Source organism: Pelmatolapia mariae, linkage group LG9 (assembly GCF_036321145.2).
Source record: "Pelmatolapia mariae isolate MD_Pm_ZW linkage group LG9, Pm_UMD_F_2, whole genome shotgun sequence".
NCBI classification, from domain to species: domain Eukaryota; kingdom Metazoa; phylum Chordata; class Actinopteri; order Cichliformes; family Cichlidae; genus Pelmatolapia; species Pelmatolapia mariae.
The window spans coordinates 6,043,184-6,063,143 of NC_086235.1; the positions used below are offsets into that span (position 1 = coordinate 6,043,184).

At 41.5% G+C, this 19,960-nt stretch overlaps 1 protein-coding gene across 1 annotated transcript; it reads left to right on the forward strand.

Annotated features, from left to right (window-relative positions):
- The first annotated feature begins 8,010 nt into the window (after nucleotides 1-8,010).
- On the forward strand, nucleotides 8,011-14,865 carry LOC134634958 (gastrula zinc finger protein XlCGF57.1-like). The gene is made up of 3 exons (XM_063484461.1): nucleotides 8,011-8,250; nucleotides 9,994-11,668; nucleotides 13,514-14,865. The coding sequence occupies exon 2, from the start codon at nucleotides 10,105-10,107 to the stop codon at nucleotides 11,665-11,667; it is 1,563 nt and encodes a 520-aa protein (XP_063340531.1). The 5' UTR covers nucleotides 8,011-8,250; nucleotides 9,994-10,104; the 3' UTR covers nucleotide 11,668; nucleotides 13,514-14,865.
- The last annotated feature ends 5,095 nt before the right edge of the window (nucleotides 14,866-19,960 follow it).

Consider the following 19,960-nt stretch of genomic DNA (forward strand, 5'->3'; position numbering starts at 1 on the left):
ACATTTAACTAATTCAAAAGATATTTCAATATTTATTTATCCAAAACAAAACAAGTTTACTCTAAATTGATGTTTAACAGTAAAAAATGTTTTTGTGTTTTCCATAAAGTGTATGTAAATATCTGGTTTAAACTGTGAATATACTGCTGTGTATTGAAATTCCTCTTGTTTTGCATAGAACTGAACAACATACAAAGCATAATATATAAAATACTACCTGAGTTTTTCCTTTGAAAGAAGCTCCTTATGTCCATTCTTGTATATCAGTACATTACTGAAACCGATTTATTTAGCCGTGGAGGGTAACAACTGAAAATATGAAATAAACACACATGTAAGCTAAGACTCTCTAAAGAAACAGCATTGTTGTTGTTCGGCTTTTCATTTCGACATTTGTTGATTCACTTGAAGAGCAAGTAACGTAATATGGGTCAAGTGATCAGTTTGATATCAATCTTTCGTGATACACCGTCATATTTACATTATTTGCACAGTCGTAAATTCCCACAGTGTGCACTATGTGCTTCGAATATTGTGTGTAGTTTTTTGTTTTATACAGTTGTCAGCCAGGCATCTAAGTATGAAAAAATTACACTCCAAAAGACCCCGGTCTTCTGAAAGAACAACCCGGGCTTAAGCCCAGTAAGCCACCCCCCACCCCCCTGCTCCGCCACTGGTTAGATTACTCATTACTGAAAAAAGTAATGCCCTTGGTACTTGTAGCGCCGTTATTCCCATCAATGCAAAGGACAGTGTTACAAGTAGAATGGGAGTGGTTTAAGTCAAGTTTAAAGATCCACAATAAGTTTCTATAACATGTTTGTCAAAGGTAACTTAATTTCTACTGTACTTCAAAGTGATGCTTTGTAGTTTAGGGAAGAGTTCTGTTTGCTTGTTTGAGGTCAAACTATGACTGAAGTTTACAAGGTTCTTTAAGTACAAGCGCATCTGCATTAAGAGTGAATGTCATTACAGCTAAAGTATGTGTAACAGTAACCCCAAAGTAATATTTAAGAGTTTTGAAATTTAAACACCTGTGTTTGATAATCGCAAAAGAGTTCAGTGCGTCATCTGCTGAAGTCTGTTTTGTCTACTAGTTGTACAAGGTATTTGCTATAATTGTATTGTAATATTGTGCACATTTGTAATGTATGGTGTTCTAATTACTTTATGTCTTAATTTAAAATGCACAAGACTTTAAGGTTATTCTTCTAGGACCTTCAAAGTGGCAGGCGGCCACGAGGTAATTTTTTGTTAAAGCACGTGTTACTTTTAAGAGAACAGTGCTTAAAGCCTTTGTGTTCTATCTTTTTAGTTTTACAGCATTCAATAAATACAGCAAATCACTCGTCTTGAAGACGCCGTGCCTGTTGACTTTTCGGGGTTTTACAGTGACTGTGATGTCAGAGTTTCATTCACTGAGTTCCTGAAGGGACAAAATGAAATATGTCCACAGCCAGAGTCAGATTATTACAAAGTATGAAATTATTTTTTAAAGGCCTCCATAGGATTCTATTGAAATCATTTTTCAGAATTGTTTTTTTGTTTGGTTTTAGTTTTTGCACCATTAGTATCACCTCATTTTTAAGGTGGTTTCATCCACTTGCCTCAAGGCAAGTGGATGAAACCTCTTTAGAGCAAACAGTGCAAATAGAGCAACGTAGAAGTGAAAGGCCTCGCATGCTCACAGAAAAAGGAAAAGAATTCCATAAAGAAAGGTTACAAGGGCTGCAACGTCGCTTTGACAGTATTTATGACAGATGGAAAGCATTAATCAAAGTGGCAAAAAAAATCTGTTATAAAAGGAGATCCACCTGACATTCTTGAAGGTCACATGAACGTTGTACAAAGAGAAGTAGCCGAGCTTAATGATATTTATGATGAATACAGAGCAATGGATGGACCACCTCATGATATGCGTTCCAAGCTAGATAAATGCACATCAGTGACTACAGTAGTTTTGCAAAAGATCAAATGTCACATTAAAGGAGAAACCCAAGAGGAGATAGTATGTCCTGATGCAGGCTCTATATTTACATCCTCTACCTCTGTTAGTATCTTAGTTCATAGTCCATTTAAAGCCAATACAGTTCTTTCTAATGGTTCCTCCTCCAAAAGACAAGAAGCTGCAGCAGAGTATGAAGCCACAAAGGCTGTGCTTCAGATAATGACAGAACAAGAGAAGTACAGAGAAAGAATGCAAATGCTTGAAGAAAAGACAAACGCATATCCGCAGAGCAAGAAGCTGCTGCAATGTCACAACGTCTCCAAGAGCAGCGGTCCCCAACCCCCGGGCCTCGGGCCGGTACCGGGCCGCGAGACTGGGGGCTCAGGTGTGAAATGTATGGTTTTCAGGGTTTTTATTGGTTTTCAGTGTTATTTTGTTATCGCTTTTATCGTTCAGTCAGTTTTCCTTAGTTGTTTCACGTGTGTTATGAATAAATCTTCTTTTTTTCCGTTACCGGTACTAGTTTTATTTTGTTGTATCCGCGACACCTTAAAAGCCGGTCCATGAATATATTGTCGGGCATAAACCGGTCCGGTGCGCAAAAAAGGTTGGGGACCGCTGTCCGAGAGGAAAAGGAGGAAACTGAGCGCAAGTTACAAAGAGAACAGGAGAAAGCGGCCATGATAAAGAGACAACAAGAGGAAAGTGCTGCAAGGAGAAAGTCAGTTGAGGACTTAAGAAGAGAAATTGAAAGATTGGAAAATCTGAAAGGACTCAAAGCAGCACAGGCAAAACTACAAGTTTATGAGGAAGACTACGTTTCAGTAAAGCAAGAAAGAGTCACTCTAAACCCTGCAAACTTACAGGTAACAGAGTCCAAGAATACTGCTAATCAACCCTTACAACCACGAAGAGAGTTAAATGTCACTTATGAGAGCACAGGTGAGCTTGTAAAGGTTTTGGCAGAAGCTATGTTAGCTAATAGACTGCCTATTTCAGAGCCCTCGGTATTTAGTGGGGATCCACTTAAGTTTAAGCATTGGAAGGCATCCTTTCAGACTCTAATAGAGAGAAAGAACATTCCCACTGCCAAAAATATATTTTTTCTACAGAAGTATGTTGGTGGCTGTGTTAAGGAAGCCTTAGATGGCTATTTTCTGATTGGCTCTGAAGACTCATATGAGGCAGCATGGAATATGCTCAATGAACGTTATGGAGAGCCTTTTGTCATTGCTAAGGCCTTCAGAGACAAGTTACACACCTGGCCAAAGGTCACAGGAAAGAATAGTGCAGAGCTAAGAAAGTTTGTGGACTTTTTACAAAGCTGCCAATCTGCAATGACTAATAACGAGAATCTGAACATTCTCAATGATGGCATTGAGAATCAAAGACTTGCTGCTAAACTACCAGATTGGTTAAGAAACAGGTGGAACCGAAAGGCTACAGAGTACCAGCTGGAGCACAAAAGATTCCCACATTTCAGTTACTTTGTAACATTCCTGTCATTGGAGGCAAGTATCGCATGTAATCCCATTACATCATACCAAGCCATAAGACAAAGTGACTTTGACCTACCAAAGACAAAACCTCAACCTACACCCATTCCTAAGAGACAAGATACAGTGAAAATCTTCACAACTAACTCTACTGAAAAAAGCATGGTCTCTTGTGTGTTTTGTAAAGAGCAGGACACGGCTTACACAAGTGTCGTAAGTTCACTGAGAAATCTGTAAAAACAGTACATGTGTTCAACACCAAAGTAGAAGAAAGGAGAACAATACTAGACTGTCTCACCAAATTCTCAGAATGAGAAGAGCAGTTAAAGCTATTGCTCGTCTACAGAAATTTGTGAAGGATTTTAAAGGACTCACCCAAACAAAAGGTGAAAACACAAGTGTTGAGGACAGACAAAGGGTGGAACTGTTCATAATAAAACTTGCACAAGAAAACACATTCAGCAAAGAAATCAAGGACTTAACTAGAGGAAAGGACATTCAACTGAAGGATAAGACACACAAGCTGTACAGCCTAAGTCCATTCGTTGATGAGCAGGGAGTGCTCAGGGTGGGAGGACGTTTAACAAGAGTAACTCTGCACCCATATATCAAACATCCTGCCATTATTCCCAAATCAAGTCATGTGTCGTCTCTACTTATTAAACACTCCCATGGAAAGGTGCAGCATCAAGGAAGAGGAATAACTGTCAACAAGCTGCGCTCCAATGGACTATGGATCACAGGATGCAGCAATGCAGTTGCTTCTCACATCTACAAGTGCACAACCTGCAGAAAGTACAGGAGACATATTCAAGATCAACGGATGTCAGATCTACCTGAGGATAGAATGAAAGCAGCACCCCCATTCTCCTACTGTGGCATTGACTGTTTTCGACCTTTTTATGTAAAAGAGGGTCGAAAAGAACTTAAAAGGTATGGTCTTCTTTTTACACGTATGTGTTCTAGGGCAATACATATTGAAATGTTGGATGACCTTACCACTGATGCCTTTATGAATGCATTACGTTGTTTTTTTCTATTCGCGGACATGTAAGACAAATTAGGTGTGACCAAGGTATTAATTTTGTCGGTCCTAAGGGAGAGCTTTTGAATGCACAGGATTTTGACAAAGAACAGTTGAAACAATATGGATGTGAGTTTGTTCTGAACACCCCCTCTTCAAGTCACATGGGAGGTGTTTGGGAGAGGCAAATTAGAACTAATAGAAGTGTTTTAACTTCTATTTTGGATCACACTTCTAAGAGACTTGACATTTCCTCACTCAGAACGTTTCTTTATGAAATCATGGCTATTGTGAATAGCAGGCCATCAACAGTCGAGAACCTAAATGATCCAAATTTAGAGCCTCTTACACCGAATAATATACTCATGATGAAGTCCAGTGTTATTCTACCTCCTCCTGGCGAATTTGTGAGCCAGGACCTGTACCTAAGACGAAGATGGCGCCAAGTTCAGTTTTTGGCTAATGAATTCTGGACAAGGTGGAAAAAGGAATACCTTCTCAATCTTCAACACAGACAAATCTGTCAAAGAGATAAAAGGAATGCAAAGGTGAATGACAATGTTATTCTCCAAGAGGACAAGTGGAAATTGGCAAGAGTAACAGAGGTATATCCAAGTGCAGATGGAAGAATTAGAAAGGTTAAGCTACAAGAACTCTTTATTGACTTTAAGAAGAGGTAGAAGTGATATTGAGGGTGATTTAAACCTTCAGCTCAGATAAAATTTACGGTCTGTGTTACGGTGATCACTACATGCTCAATTTTTAGGACTTTACCACACAGCCTTTTCTGGTGTATGATCAGTGAGTGATCTGCTGTTAACTCACCGGTACAGTTCTCCTCCTGCATCTTTACTCTCATCCTGCCGACTTGTCCACTGTTTTTTTCACCGCACAACACCGGCGCTCCATCTGTTGTAAGTCCCAGGGCAGTTTCATGTCAGTTACACTTTCACATGCGTTTTCAAAAATGTATTTTCCTGTCGTTGTCCCGTGCATCGATTTAATGTTCAATATTTCCTCTCCACGGATGTAGATGGCCAGCCGTGCAATGTCCATCATGTCTGTACTTTCATCCACAGCAAGAGAGTATGCAATAAAGTTTTTGCTTCTTTCACACAACTGTGTTCTTACATCAGTGGCCATCTCACAAACCCGATCAGCAATCGTATTTCTTCTCAGGCTCACATTTGCCAAAATCTGTGATTTTTCTGGATAGAAGACGTCGCACACCTTCATCATGCAGCGGGCTCATTTGGCTGTCTCCTCTGCTACAATAAAATTTGCTTTCACAACAGCTTCACTTTGTGATTTACCAGTTTACTAGCAATGTAAACTGCTGGTAAACTGTTTACCAGCAATGTCTGTAAACATATATTCAGTCTCCCATCGGTGCTGAAAGGCTCTGTTTTCAGAAATAACTTTTCTCTTTGCCATTGTGAGGGGCTAGCTTCGCAATAACAGAAGTTTGACTTGATTGACGCAGGAATGTTCCCAGGTAGCCTAAAGTTTAGGAAGGAGGCTGCAGTGCTGCATTACAGGATCTGTTGTTTGTGTGTTATTAGTAGAGATGGCACGATACCACTTTTTTATGTCCGATACCGATACCGATATCATAAATTTGGATATCTGCCGATACCGATATGAATCCGATATAGTGTGTTTTTTAATCAATAAAACTGTTTTTTAATATATTGCTGCATTTTGTCTAAGTTCATACTCAAGTTTAAATAAACAACAACACTAAAGCTATTCTGTTATACCTGTATGTAAAATATACACTGCACCCAAAATATTTCATAGTTCAGCAGTACTGATCAATCAAATAAACTTAAACCTGCACTATCCTTACTATTCTGGTATTTTAAAGAGTACTTAGCAGAAATAAGCAACCTAACTAATAGGGTTGCAAACTCCCAGCAAAAAAAAAAAGGTAACCACCCCCCACCCTCCACCTCATGATGCTTAATCGAAGTAATCAACTTTTATTTGATGCAGTGTGAAAAAAAATTCACAGAATTAAATTATTTTTCAAGAATAACTAAATAGATTCAATGTCTTTCTTCAACAGAATTGCAAACTGCACAAATGGTATCTTCCCAAAGGAAAAAGTACTATAGCTTACTAGGGTATATTAGACTTAACAGTTACTATATACAGTAATGGACTTCTATACATTTTACATCAGATTAAAACTTTGGGTGTAAGATTCAGATATCTATTTATTAAAAGCTAGACATTTTAAATGAGAATAGAAAAGAAAAGTATGTCTTTGTGCCCCCTTTCCCTGTTCATGCCCCATCGGCCCCCCTGGCTAAACTTTGCTAGATCCGCCCCTGCACAGTTACCAGCCGTCAGCTGCCTAGAAAAGGATTCTGGTCTAGAAAGTAATATTAAATTCTAAATTCTAACAACAGCTTATCAAGGTTAAACGTGCTGCTGTTGTTCAGCTGCTGGTTTCCTCTTTCTGGTGCAAAGTGGGCCAAAAAAAAAGAAGAGAGACGGACTCCCGACAGAAAAGCCGATCAGCTGATCATTAAGCAGTTTCATGAAGTAGCGGCAGGAGAGGGAGAGAGAGAGAGAGAGAAGAGGCAGTCGCTCCACATATCCGTTGTTAAGCTTAACGTGGGAACGCTGTACAAACATTCAGAGATGAACTTACACACTTGCTTTACTTCTCTCTGGGATAACTTCCTTGGAGATGAAATGCCGGATTGCTAGCAAGGCTCCAGGCACGCAGCCGCTCTATCACGTGAGCACACTGCTCCGACATGCTACGGTTATGAGCCGAGTTACGCCGTGTTGCAAGTTTTGTGAGGTGTTTTTTTGATATTTAATGGATCGGATTACATTTTTTATTTCTCGCTGATATCCGATCCAGTAATTTAGGTCAGTATCGGACCGATACCGATACTTAATATCGGATCGGTCCATCTCTAGTTATTAGCACCTCATATCGCCGGGCCATGCATAACAGTAATAAAAAATCTATATAAAATGATCTCGCGGGCCGGATATGAATGTACGCCGGGCCGGATGTGGCCCGCGGGCCTTGAGTTTAACACATGCGCTCTACAGGAACACAGACAGAGTTATTCCCTGTACTATAAGGACACATTCAGCATTGTGCAGTAAATCCAGATCATCCCAGTTAAATGATTACATGGATGTGATTGTGATCGTCAGAGCAGCACTGATCAGGGTCAGGTTATAATGTCCACAGTGTACACAAACACTAAGTTTGAGTGTATGCAGTGAGAATTCAGTCAAAGCATTTAACTGGGGTGTGAAAAAATAAGCTGAACTCTACAGCTTGTTGTTGTCCCCTGTGGCTTTAGGTGCTGACAGGCCTTCCATCTGTTCTCCAGCATTTTCAATTACAGCCGTAAAATATCTCCACATGTTGCTCCTGTTTCTCACTCTCTGCAGTCCAAATGCGTTTCTGTGCGTAGCCGAGTCACGTGACGGCACAGTAACAAATCCGAGCAGGGCAGAAGAAGGGGGCGGAGCAAAGTGAGTCTGCCGCATAAGAGGAGGTGTTTGCAGAGACAAAGCTGCTTCTTCATCCGCAGCGAGTAAAGTAGTGAACTCAGAGGAGTATCGATCATAAACCACTACCAACGTCTGGATCGATATCTGCATCGATCTGCCCACCCTTGTCTCCTGGATCGTAGCTGAGATCAGCGTGAACCACGTGGGTCTCTGCTCCCTGATCTGTTTCCTGTGTTTGGAAAGAGTTCCAGCTTCATCACGGAGTTTCTCTCGGTTTGTGGGCTCATCTAAAGGTAAGCACCGAGCAAACTTTAACACTAGATTTACTAACTCTTCTCAAATTTGCGTAAATCCCTTGAACCCAACACCTACTAAAATCACTGACTTTTTTATTTTCTGGTGCAAATCCCGAGGTGTTAATCACCCCTGCTGAGATTTTTACAGGTCATATTCTCGATTCTCCTCCTGCTTTTGTTGTGCAAACCACCCATTGTCTTTGACGCTTGGCACATCTGCTTTTGCACACTGTAACGTGCGGTGGAGATGAAGCCAGCAGCGGAGGTGTGCAGGTAGATAGCGAATGAGCAACAGTTTCTGACTTTCCAAAAGTACTCATTTATTTAGAATATCAAAAATAAAAGTGCTACCTCTACCACACATTTGTCGACAGCACAGTAGTACGCAAACACAGGGGAGCATCCATTACAGGGAGAGTGCGAAGAAGAACAAAACGGGGGTGACACACAATTCATGAGACAGGAGGCGCCGCCATGTGGTGATACACTGCAATACAACAGCAACTGTTACAACACACATACAAACGCTGCAAATCTGTGTTTATTTGACAGTGTGAAACAAGAGGAGCCATAATAAAAACTGTTCCAAGAGTACAGTCTAAAAGGCTCACTATACAAACAATCTGGAGACATAAATATGGACACGTGTATTGAAAAATATTGATGTATATATTAGGGCTGCCATGATTAGTAAACTAGTCACGATTACGTATACATATATATGTATATGTGTGTGTGTGTGTGTGTGTGTGTGTGTGTGTGTGTGTGTGTGTATATATATATATATATATATATATATATATATATATATATATAGAGCAGCTGTGATAGAATACAGCATTAATGAATCAATGGTACAGAAGTGGAGGAAGCAAGAAGAATGAGTTGAATAAAGTTTGATTTATCTGACTGCTTTGTTTCGCTTAATGTGCCTTATAATCCCGTGCACCTTATGGTCTGAAAAATACGTACTGCACACTGCAGTTTAATGTTGCAAAGCACCTCTTTTTAACTTCAGTGGATGTTATACATGGTTATGCTCAGGATATGTCAGCCCATTTCTACTGGAAATGCCTTTTGGTTAAACTTTCAGCAAGGAATTTGCATTTGCACTGTTAAATTTTTATATAGCTTTAATGCACATAAAAACCAGCTTCTTGTTTAAGTGAAAATAAATGGAAGGTTGTCCATTTGCGCTAGTAATGCTGTGGAGTTGTATTTTGTCTCGCATCAATTATATCGTCAGTTATATCGTTATCGCAAATTTTCAAATATATATTGTGATAAATATTTTTGGCCATATCACCCTGCTCTAGTAGACAAACATGCGAAGACGGCCGTAGTGATCGATGTAGCGGTTCCGAATGACAGCAACATCAGGAAGAAGGAACACGAGAAGCTGTGTGTTTCCTGCCATTATTGTCTACTCATACATGTCTCTGAAACATCTGGAGTACATCCTGTGCTAATCTCACTGAACAGCCGTACAGGCACTTTGCAGGCCAGATGTCTCTAATCTTTGCCCTAGAAACAAGTCGAATATATATCTTTGTCTGTAAGCGTGTTTGACCCTCGAAAGACTCAATGCCATCTCTCATGAGCACATGCAATGAGTGTATGAAAATGAGTATAACTACTTATTTAATAAAAGCTTTTCACAAAATGCCACTACTAAAAGCCCGGTTAGAATAATGTGTTTCCCACAACTCACTGCCTCTATTTGTATCTCTGTCACTGCAGGACCAACGTGGACCGAGAAGTCAGCGCTCTCAGGAGACCGACAAACCTCACAGAAGAAAGGGAGAGAAAAAATACACCTGTGACGAGTGTGGGAAAGATTTTACCCTAAAAATGCATCAGGTCATCCACACTGGAGAGAGACCGTTCAGCTGTGGAGACTGTGGAAAGTCTTTTACCAAGTCTGGAAACTTAAAAACGCACCAACTCATCCACACTGGAGAGAGACCATTCAGCTGTGACGAGTGTGGCAAGTCTTTTACCATGTCTCGAAACTTAAAAATGCACCAACTCATCCACACTGGAGAGAAACCGTATAGCTGTGGAGACTGTGGAAAGTCTTTTACGCATTCTGCAAGTTTAAAAACACACCAACTCATCCACACCGGAGAGAGATCGTTCAGCTGTGGAGACTGTGGAAAGTCTTTTACCAAGTCTGGACACTTAAAAACACACCAACTCATCCACACTGGAGAGAGACCGTTCAGCTGTGGAGACTGTGGAAAGTCTTTTACGCAGTCTGGAAGCTTAAAAACACACCAACTCATCCACACTGGAGAGAGACCGTTCAGCTGTGGAGACTGTGGAAAGTCTTTTACCCACTCTGGACACTTAAAAACACACCAACTCATCCACACTGGAGAGAAACCGTTCAGCTGTGGAGACTGTGGAAAGTCTTTTACGCAGTCTGCAAGTTTAAAAACACACAAACTCATCCACACTGGAGAGAGACCGTTCAGCTGTGGAGACTGTGGAAAGTCTTTTATGCAGGCTTCACGGTTAAAAACACACCAACTCATCCACACTGGAGAGAGACCGTTCAGCTGTGGAGACTGTGGAAAGTCATTTACAGAGTCTGGAAGCTTAAAAACACACCAACTCATCCACACTGGAGAGAGACCGTTCAGCTGTGACGAGTGTGGAAAGTCTTTTACCAAGTTTGGAAGCTTAAAAACACACCAACTCATCCACACTGGAGAGAGACCATTCAGCTGTGACGAGTGTGGAAGGTCTTTTACCATGTCTGGAAGCTTAAAAACACACCAACTCATCCACACTGGAGAGAGACCGTTCAGCTGTGGAGACTGTGGAAAGTCTTTTACCAAGTCTGGACACTTAAAAACACACCAACTCATCCACACTGGAGAGAAACCATTCAGCTGTGACGAGTGTGGAAAGTCTTTTACGCACTCTGGAAACTTAAAAACACACCAACTCATCCACACTGGAGAGAGACCGTTCAGCTGTGGAGACTGTGGAAAGTCTTTTACCAAGTTTGGAAGCTTAAAAACACACCAACTCATCCACAGTGGAGTTAAAGCGTACAGCTGTGATCAGTGTGGCAGAGCTTTTACTCACAGTAACGGCTTAAAGAGTCATCTAGTTACCCACTCTGGAATTAAGGCATACAGTTGTGACATTTGTGGAAAAACTTTCAGCCTGAAACAGAGCCGAAATACACACCTACGCATTCACACCGGACATGATGTGTACAGCTGTGATCAGTGTGGCAAACAGTTTGCTATAAACACACGCTTACAACGTCACATGTTTACCCACTCTGAGGAACGACCTTATAAATGTGACCTGTGTGAGAAGACTTTTAAATCTCCATATTACTTGAAAGCACACCAACAAATCCACACCAGAAAGACTCTACAAGTGCATTTACTGTGAGGTATGTACTTTTATTTTTATCTTGTCAGCCCGACTGTTTGAAAGAACTCTGCTCCGTGGCAGTCCTAGCCTATTTGGCGCCCTGGGCGAACATTCTCTCTGGCGCACCCCCCCGCCCCCACACGTACACACATTTGAAGAGAGAGAATTCATAGTATGCAAACGGCTACTAAACAGACATCATAATTCGTCATACAATGAGAACAGGACATATATATATATTAATATTATATTAGTGCATATATTGTTTGGAGTTTAGTCTGTTACTGTTACTATTTTTACCATTTCTTCTTGGAGGAACTGTAACCCACATAATTTTTTTAGGGATTAAGAAAGTATTCTGATTCTTTATGTTTTAGGATACATGACCTGCCATTATCCAATGACACATCTGCTTACCTGTATCTTTTGCTCGTTTCTCCTTCTAGGAGCCATAATTAAATGTATTGAATTTTAATGATCATTGGGTTTTCATTTGTTTGGTTGCTATGGTAATGTGTAACGGGAGTCACGTGGGTGCTAGCGGTGACATTAAGAGGGCGTTGTCAGTCTGTCTTTCACTGGTTTGATTTTGACAGAGAGCAGGGCTGGGTAGCCCTAGTTTTTGTTGACCGCAGCCAACGAGTTTCCCCTTGTTGCATTAGAGCCTGTGAAGTTTTAAGAGTTTGAATCGCGAGCCGATCACATTGCTCTGTAAACTTTTCAAGCACTTTAATAAACAAACAAGCAATTCCACCTCTCGCATTATTGCGTACAGTTGACAGCGCGTCAGGCAAATAGGCAGGCTCAGTCCCCGGCCTCTAGCGACTGTGGAAGTCGCTACACTCCTCTTCTTTTCTCTTTTTTTTAAACTTTAAAAACGGGTTGTGTGAGACTTTAAATCAACAAAATATAAAATATACATTTTAAATTGTTATTGATCCCTTTACCCCAAGTCCTAAAGTGTATATTTATTTTTTACTCTTAAATATTTATTGTTCGTTTACTTGCACTGCTGTAACTGGAGCCTCGTCATCTCATCTCTCTTTATACTGGACTGTATGTAGCGGAGATGACAATAAAGTTTACTTTGACTTCAGCAGCGAGCAGGCGCACCGAGGGCTCTCGCGCTCACTTTTCGTGTATTGATTGATTGATTATACTTTATTCATCCCGAGGGAAATATAGAAAAACATCGGTGCAAATTATAAGTCTGTATCATAATGTCTGGTGTTTTCGTGTTGTTGGTTTGTTTTTACTTTGCGAGTTGGTTATTAGATGCTGCTCCAGCCAGCCAGAGAATCCCCCGCTGCCCCGCCCTCTCCTCCCTGTGCTGCAAGCAGCAGGTGTAACCCGCAAACGGAGGGCGCCCTTACTCCCAGCAAATGGGCGATAGAAATCCGATCTGTGCCTATGCCATCCCCAATATGCGCTGGCATGATGTCGGGGCAGCATGAGTACAAGCAATATTTTTTTTTTTTTTTTTGCCGATACCCGTCATGCCGCCCCGGGCAACCGCCCATGTCGCCCGTATCTAAAACCGCTACTGACTCTGCTCATCAAATTGTGTTAGCATCTTAGCAATTTTACTGCATGGAAAAACAGCTCTGAATGATTATTCAGACTCTAATCACAGGTTTTTAGTGATAGTGTTTGAGAATTATATTACTGTTATTGTAGCATTAAACTAGTATTAATTTAATGTTTTTACTCTTATCGTTTTTATAGCACATTATATTGAGCTGAGTGAGATAATGTAAACAGTAAAATGTAATTGGACTTTGGCAGAGATGCTCTTTATTTCAGGCGATGTTGATGATGAAAATATTGAAGGACTGACTTAAACTGTGTTTGTGTCTTTGTTTAGAAGCAGAGCGACACAGATGGCTCCAGTTCTCAACCCTGTCATCGCTGTGGGAAAGACTTTTTTTGTGACCTTTGTGGAAAAACCCTTCAGTCATCGAAGGACTCTGAAAATACATCAACGTAAACAAACTGGAGACAAAATGAACTACTGTAAAGAATGTGGGAGAGGCTTCACCACTTCAAAGGACTTCAAACAATATAAAAGTATAAGTATAAAAGAGAAGCTGAGGCATCCCAAGGTTAAAGCTGGCATAACTAAACTTTGTTTGATGTGTGTTTTGGCTCTCCTGCGCAGTCATTATTAGCTTGAACACAGCAGAGCTTGATATAAAGACCTGGGTGACAACCAACTTTATGCTGCTGATTATACTTGACCCTAAAATACCTAGAAATATGGTATCTAACCAGATACTTGCTCTGGATGGCATTACCTTGGCCTCCAGTAACACCTTGGAGTAATATTTGACCAGGACATTAAACAAATATTTAGGGCTGTGTGAGTGATGTGACTGATGTGAGTTGAAAAAGCAGAAGGAGTCACAAGAATTATTAGAAAAACAGGATTTTCATTCATTTGACCCAAAAATTATTTACTTTATTTATTATTTACAAAAGTAATTAATGTTGAGCTCATAAAAAAGGTCAAAGAAACAAAACTGAACTCAGGCAAAGAACTGCAAACTTAACAAACCAAATGACTGCACAAAGAAATATAACTGACCTAAACAAACATAACAGTACTAAAACAAAGAAGGGTACAGAAGGGCACAGAAGGGTTTATATAAAGTCTGATCAGACCACTATGACACACGAGGAGTAACTAAACAAAACACAGTTGTAAACAACAAACATGGCAGTACAGTCTGGTTTGTTAATAAACTAAACACAAAAGAAGGAAGTCAAAACTACTAAACCCTAAACTCAAACATTAAGTACAAATACTTTGTTTTAAAAGTAGAATGGGAGGGAGAGCCTTCAGTTTTCAGGCGCCTCTTCTGTGGAACCAGCTTCCAGTTTGGATTCGTGAGACAGACACTATCTCTACTTTCAAGATTTGGCTTAAAACTTTCCTTTTTGCTAAAGCAGGCTGCCGGGGATTCCCATGATGCATTGAGTTTTTCCTTTCCAGTCACCTTTCTCACTCACTATGTGTTAATAGACCTCTCTGCATTGAATCATATCTGTTATTAATCTCTGTCTGTTTTCCACAGCATGTCTTTATCCTGTTTTCTTTTCCACAGCATGTCTTTATCTAGAGGGGTTAAACTGCGTCCTCACATCTGCTTCATCATCATCATCAACTTTATTTATAAAAGCACTTTAAAACAACCACAGCTGACACAAAGTGCTGTACATTGGAACTGTAAAATAAAATTACATGAGATATAAGTAAAAACCAAATAAAAGAAGAGTGAAATCATTAATTAAATAACTACTTCAATTAAAAGAGAAACTAAGTCTCACTGAGGTTAAAAGCCAAGGAATAAAAGTGCGTTTTAAGACGCGACTTAAAAGTGGACAGTGAAGGGGCCTCTCTAACGTGCATGGGCAAATTATTCCATAATTTTGGAGCTACAATAGAGAAGGCCCTGTCCCCTCTGAGCTTCCTCCTGGATCTCGGTACCTCCAGGAGCAGCTGGTCAGCTGACCTGAGAGACCGACAGGGTATGTGGGGATGAAGAAGCTCAGAGAGGTAAGGCGGGGCAAGACTGTGAAGGCATTTAAAAACAAACATGAGAATTTTAAAATTAACTCTAAAAGACACAGGGAGACAGTGCAGAGAGGCTAGCACGGGGGTTATATGCTCTCTTTTTCGAGTTCCTGTTAGGAGTCGTGCAGCCGCATTTTGAACCAGCTGCAGACGTGAGAGCAATGACTGACTGACCCCCACATAAGGTGAGTTACAGTAGTCCAGGCGGGAAGAAATAAAAGCATGGATCACTGTTTCAAGGTGCTGCCTCGAAAGAAAAGATTTTACTCTTGCCAGTTGCCTTAAATGATAAAAACTGGACTTCACCACTGCTCTGATTTGGTTGTCCAATTTAAAATCACTGTCCAACTTAAAACCAAGGTCAGTAACAACAGGTTTAAAATAGACTTCCAGGGATCCTAAAACAACAGAGGAGGACTCACAGGGACCACTGGGTCCAAACACCAACACTTCTGTTTTCTTTTCATTAAAATTTAAAAAGTTTAGAGCCAACCAAGCTTTAATGTCATCTAGACATGTCAAGAGAGGTTTTATGGAGATGCCATCCTTGTGCTTTAGTGGCAAATAAATTTGGCAGTCATTGGCATAACAGTGAAATGAGATCCCATGCCTTCTAAGGATGGAACCCAGAGGCAATAGATACAGTAAAAAGAGCAGTGGACCTAAAATTGAGCCCTGTGGGATGCCGCATGACAAAGGAGCAGAAGACGATTCGTAACCGAGAAGGCTGACAGAGAAAGTTCTATTTGACAAATAAGACCTAAACAAATTAAGTGCAGTGCAACCAATACCCACTACATCATGTAATCGAGAAATCAGAATATTGTGGTCTACGGTGTCAAAGGCAGCAGTTAGGTCAAGCAAGACAAGAACAACATGGTTACCAGAATCGCATGCCAGAAGGATGTCATTAAAAACCCTTAATAATGCAGATTCTGTGCTGTGAAGGGTTTTAAAACCTGATTGAAAAACCTAAAAGATGCCATTATCATCTAGAAAATCTTTCAGTTGGCTAAAAACAATTTTCTCTAAAACCTTGGAGAATAAAGGCAGCTTGGAAATAGGCCTATAGTTCGCTAAAACTGTGTGATCAAGGCCAGGTTTCTTAAGCAGTGGCTGCATGTTTGAAATTTGCAGGAACCATACCAGAAGACAAACTGCTATTAATAATGTCAAGGACATACTGTCGTATACTAGGAAAAATTTCTTTAAAGAATTGTGGAGGGAAAGGATCCCGAGGGGAACCTGTGGGCTTAATATGGCAAACCACATCCTCTAAAGTGGAGAGCGTCACAAGCTCAAACTTTGTAAAAACAGCAGTGCAAGGGACAAAGACAGAGGGGTCAGAGTCAGGAGCTGTGATAAGAGCCCTGGTGGTGACAACCTTTTCAATAAAAAAGTTCAGAAAATCATTGCAAATCTCAGGAGAAACTTCCAAACAGACATTCAATGGAGTAAATAACATACGTGGGTTATGACAGTTGGAAGAAATAATATTTGCAAAATATTCCCTTTTTGCCTCTTTAACAGTGTTCTGGTAGCGATGCCAGCAGTCTTTTAGAATTTGAAATGATACATGCAGTTTATCCTTTTTCCATCTCCGTTCTGCTCGGCGACATTCCCTCATAACATCACGAGTGCTCTCATTAAACCAAGGGTCAGGTTTAGCCTTGGGCTGCCTGGTTTTTAAAGGAGCCACAGAGTCCATGATTTTTTTGACAGCAAGAATAAAACCAGGAATTTAGCTCTTCTGTGTCAGAGGAAACAAAGTCAGAAGGGCCGCCGAGCTGATTAAAAGCAGCAGAAAACTGCACGGCAGTGCCGGGGTTAATAACCCGACAGCACCGAGTAGCAGCGCCAGATTTAACTGCAGTATATGTCAAACCAACGTTGAATAACACAGGCATATGATCTGAGAGTGCACAGTCACAAATCTCCAAGTTAGTAACAGGCAGACCATATGACAGAACAAGGTCCAGTGTGTGTCCGTGCTCATGTGTAGGGCCAGGCACGGACTGTACCAGGCTAAAAGAGTCAATAAGGCTTAAAAAGTCCTTTACCAGTGGCTTATGAGGACAACATACATGTATATTAAAACAACAATAAGAACACTATCATAGTTGGGCATAATCCCAGCTAAAAAATCAGAAAAGTCGTTTATGAAGTTCTTATTGTATTTCGGGGGGCGATAAATGACAGCGCAGAAAACCCGGTTTGTATGAGTCACCGCAAACGAGGTAAGTTCAAAGCTGGAGAACGAAGGCTGTAGAAAACACTGCTTACATTTAAAATCCTTTTTGTAAAGAGTCACTGTGCCTCCACCTCTGCCTGACGTCCGTGGCGAGTTAAAATAGCAACAATCCACAGGTAAAAGTTCAGATAGAACACTGGACTCACCAACACTCAGCCACGTCTAAGTCACACACAGAAAATCCAGATCACAAGAACTGAAGAAGTCCCGAAGAATGAAAGTTTTTTGAAAAGAATAAAAGTGATCTGGCGTTCACCAGGCCAATCCTAGCAGGAGCTGGAGTTGGCGCTCGGGGTTCAGGAGGTCCAGAAACCCGCCGCAGCAATCTCGGGTTCCGAGGCAGCGAGGCCGAGGAGCATCATCATCTAAGCCGACCACAGGCACCAAACAGGCATCAACAGGATCCAGAAAACGCTGAGACGCAAACAGCCTTGGAAAGAATCCATGCACTGTTCGGAAAACAGCAGAATAATTCTTTAGGGAAACCTTTAGCTTCACCAGGCGACCGCTTTGTTTACCCCAGCGACGATGACGCTTTTGCCAGGAAGGTAGCGTGGGAACCCGGTACAGGTAACCCGGGGTTTCCGATGCAAATGGGGGCAGGGGTTGCTGCCACCAGCTCCAAAGGACACAACATTTTGGACCACAGGTTTGAAGTCCAATAGTGTCTGGCGATCATACCTCAGCAGAGACTTTGTTTCGTGGATGACACAAATTAGAAATAATATAAACAGGAACAAACTTGGCAGTGACAGACGAGCAGCCACACACACCGGCGCCATCTTGACTCAGTTTTTTCAGATACATGAATATGAAGGGCTTTAGTGGGAGAAGGTGGTTTGAAATCCTCATAGGTGTGAAGTGAGGAGGGGGCTCCTGTGGGTGAAGTCTTTGATAGCATCGATGGCTCTGTTGTGGGGGGAGTGGGGAAGGTGGGGGGATGAGTCACCAAAGTGTCTCTATTGTTGGGGAAGTCTCTATTGAGGTGTGAAGGCTGGTTGATGGATCATCAAAGCGGCAGTAAAAGTCGTTGAGGGTGTTGGCCAACAGCAAGTCGTCAGTGGAGTGGGGCTGTGTGCTTCCTGAAGTGAAAATCTGGCATTTAAAGATAAATGGGAAAAACTCGCTCACAGCTGACTAATGTACATTTGCATGCATGCTTAAGAGCTGCATTGACCCCATTTCACCCAAGGTTTAAAATTCTGCCTGCAAATGTCAGAGGTGTACTCGTCTGTGTCCACATTTTCTCCAGCATACGGGGGATTCCCATCATAATGAGTCTTTTGGTAAGAGGTGATAAAGAACCTAATCAAAATTTTTCATCCAAATTCCTTCCATCTTTGTGAGGCAGTGCATTTCCATTGTCGTTTCCATATTTGAGTCCATTCATCCTGTGTTATGCACACTCCTCCCTCCTTCTCCCATAATATCTTGTAGCCGGATTGGCTACTCGCCCTTCTTTTTCTCTCTTTCTCGCTCGCTCTACCACCCTCGCTCTCTTTCCGCTGCACTCACTCCTTGTATCATGTGATTGGGTTAATTAGGAACCCACCTGCATATTGATTACAGGGTGGTGTTTACCTGTATAAAGGGAAGCCGTTTTTTGTTGGATCATTCCTCCCGAGCTTCTGGTGCGACACAGCAGTAAATGCTGGCCTACTGGTTAATTTACCGATGCGATCGGATCGTGTGACTGCAACAGGTAGGCCTCCTTTTGACCTCTGATTTCTCTCAAAAGTCGGTAACTAGTAGTCATATTTCTGCAGCCCGCTACAGCGCAGCTGTTTCTCTTTTCTTTACTCCAGCCGTGGTGGAGAGACGCGTGAGTTGCGTCCACCGTGCAGTACAGCGCCTCCAGTCTTGGGGTGAGCCTCTTATATTATAGCTGCTAGTATTTGTAAATTAGAGAAGATTAAGGTTATCTTTGCCCTTTTTTTTTTTTTTTTTTTTTTTTGTTTGTTTGTAGGGTTTGATTGCTGTCGCACCCTCTCAGGGACCAACTGCCTGATTTTAAGCAAAGTCGAGACGCCTGCCTAGCTGCTGTCTTGTCTTGCCTTGTTTTATCTTGTGTTCCGATCTGTTGGCTGTCCAGTTTTGTTCCTGCTGCTTGCCTCGCTTCGCCCCTGGGGGCTTTGGGTCTCACGCTAAGCCCCTTTTGGACTATCGTTTCACTCCAGCTTTCGCGGTTGGTCGGGGCGATCCTCAGCTGCATATTGGGCTGGTGTTACAAAACTGGTACTGCCTCTCCCTTTTCTCCCAGTTGTGGAGAGCTGCGCGAGACTGAGTGGGGCTACGGACAATCAGAACCAGCACCAGCTGTGGGCTGGTTCGCAGAGTACAAGTATTTCCAATCTGTGCTCTGTGGTGTGTATGTGGGTGTGTTTTACTGCAGATCTCCGTTTTTCTTTTCTTTTTATTTTTTTAGTATATAGAGAGCCTGTTTATGTCCCATGTTTTTATCCTTTTAATGTGTATGTCTTGTGCTT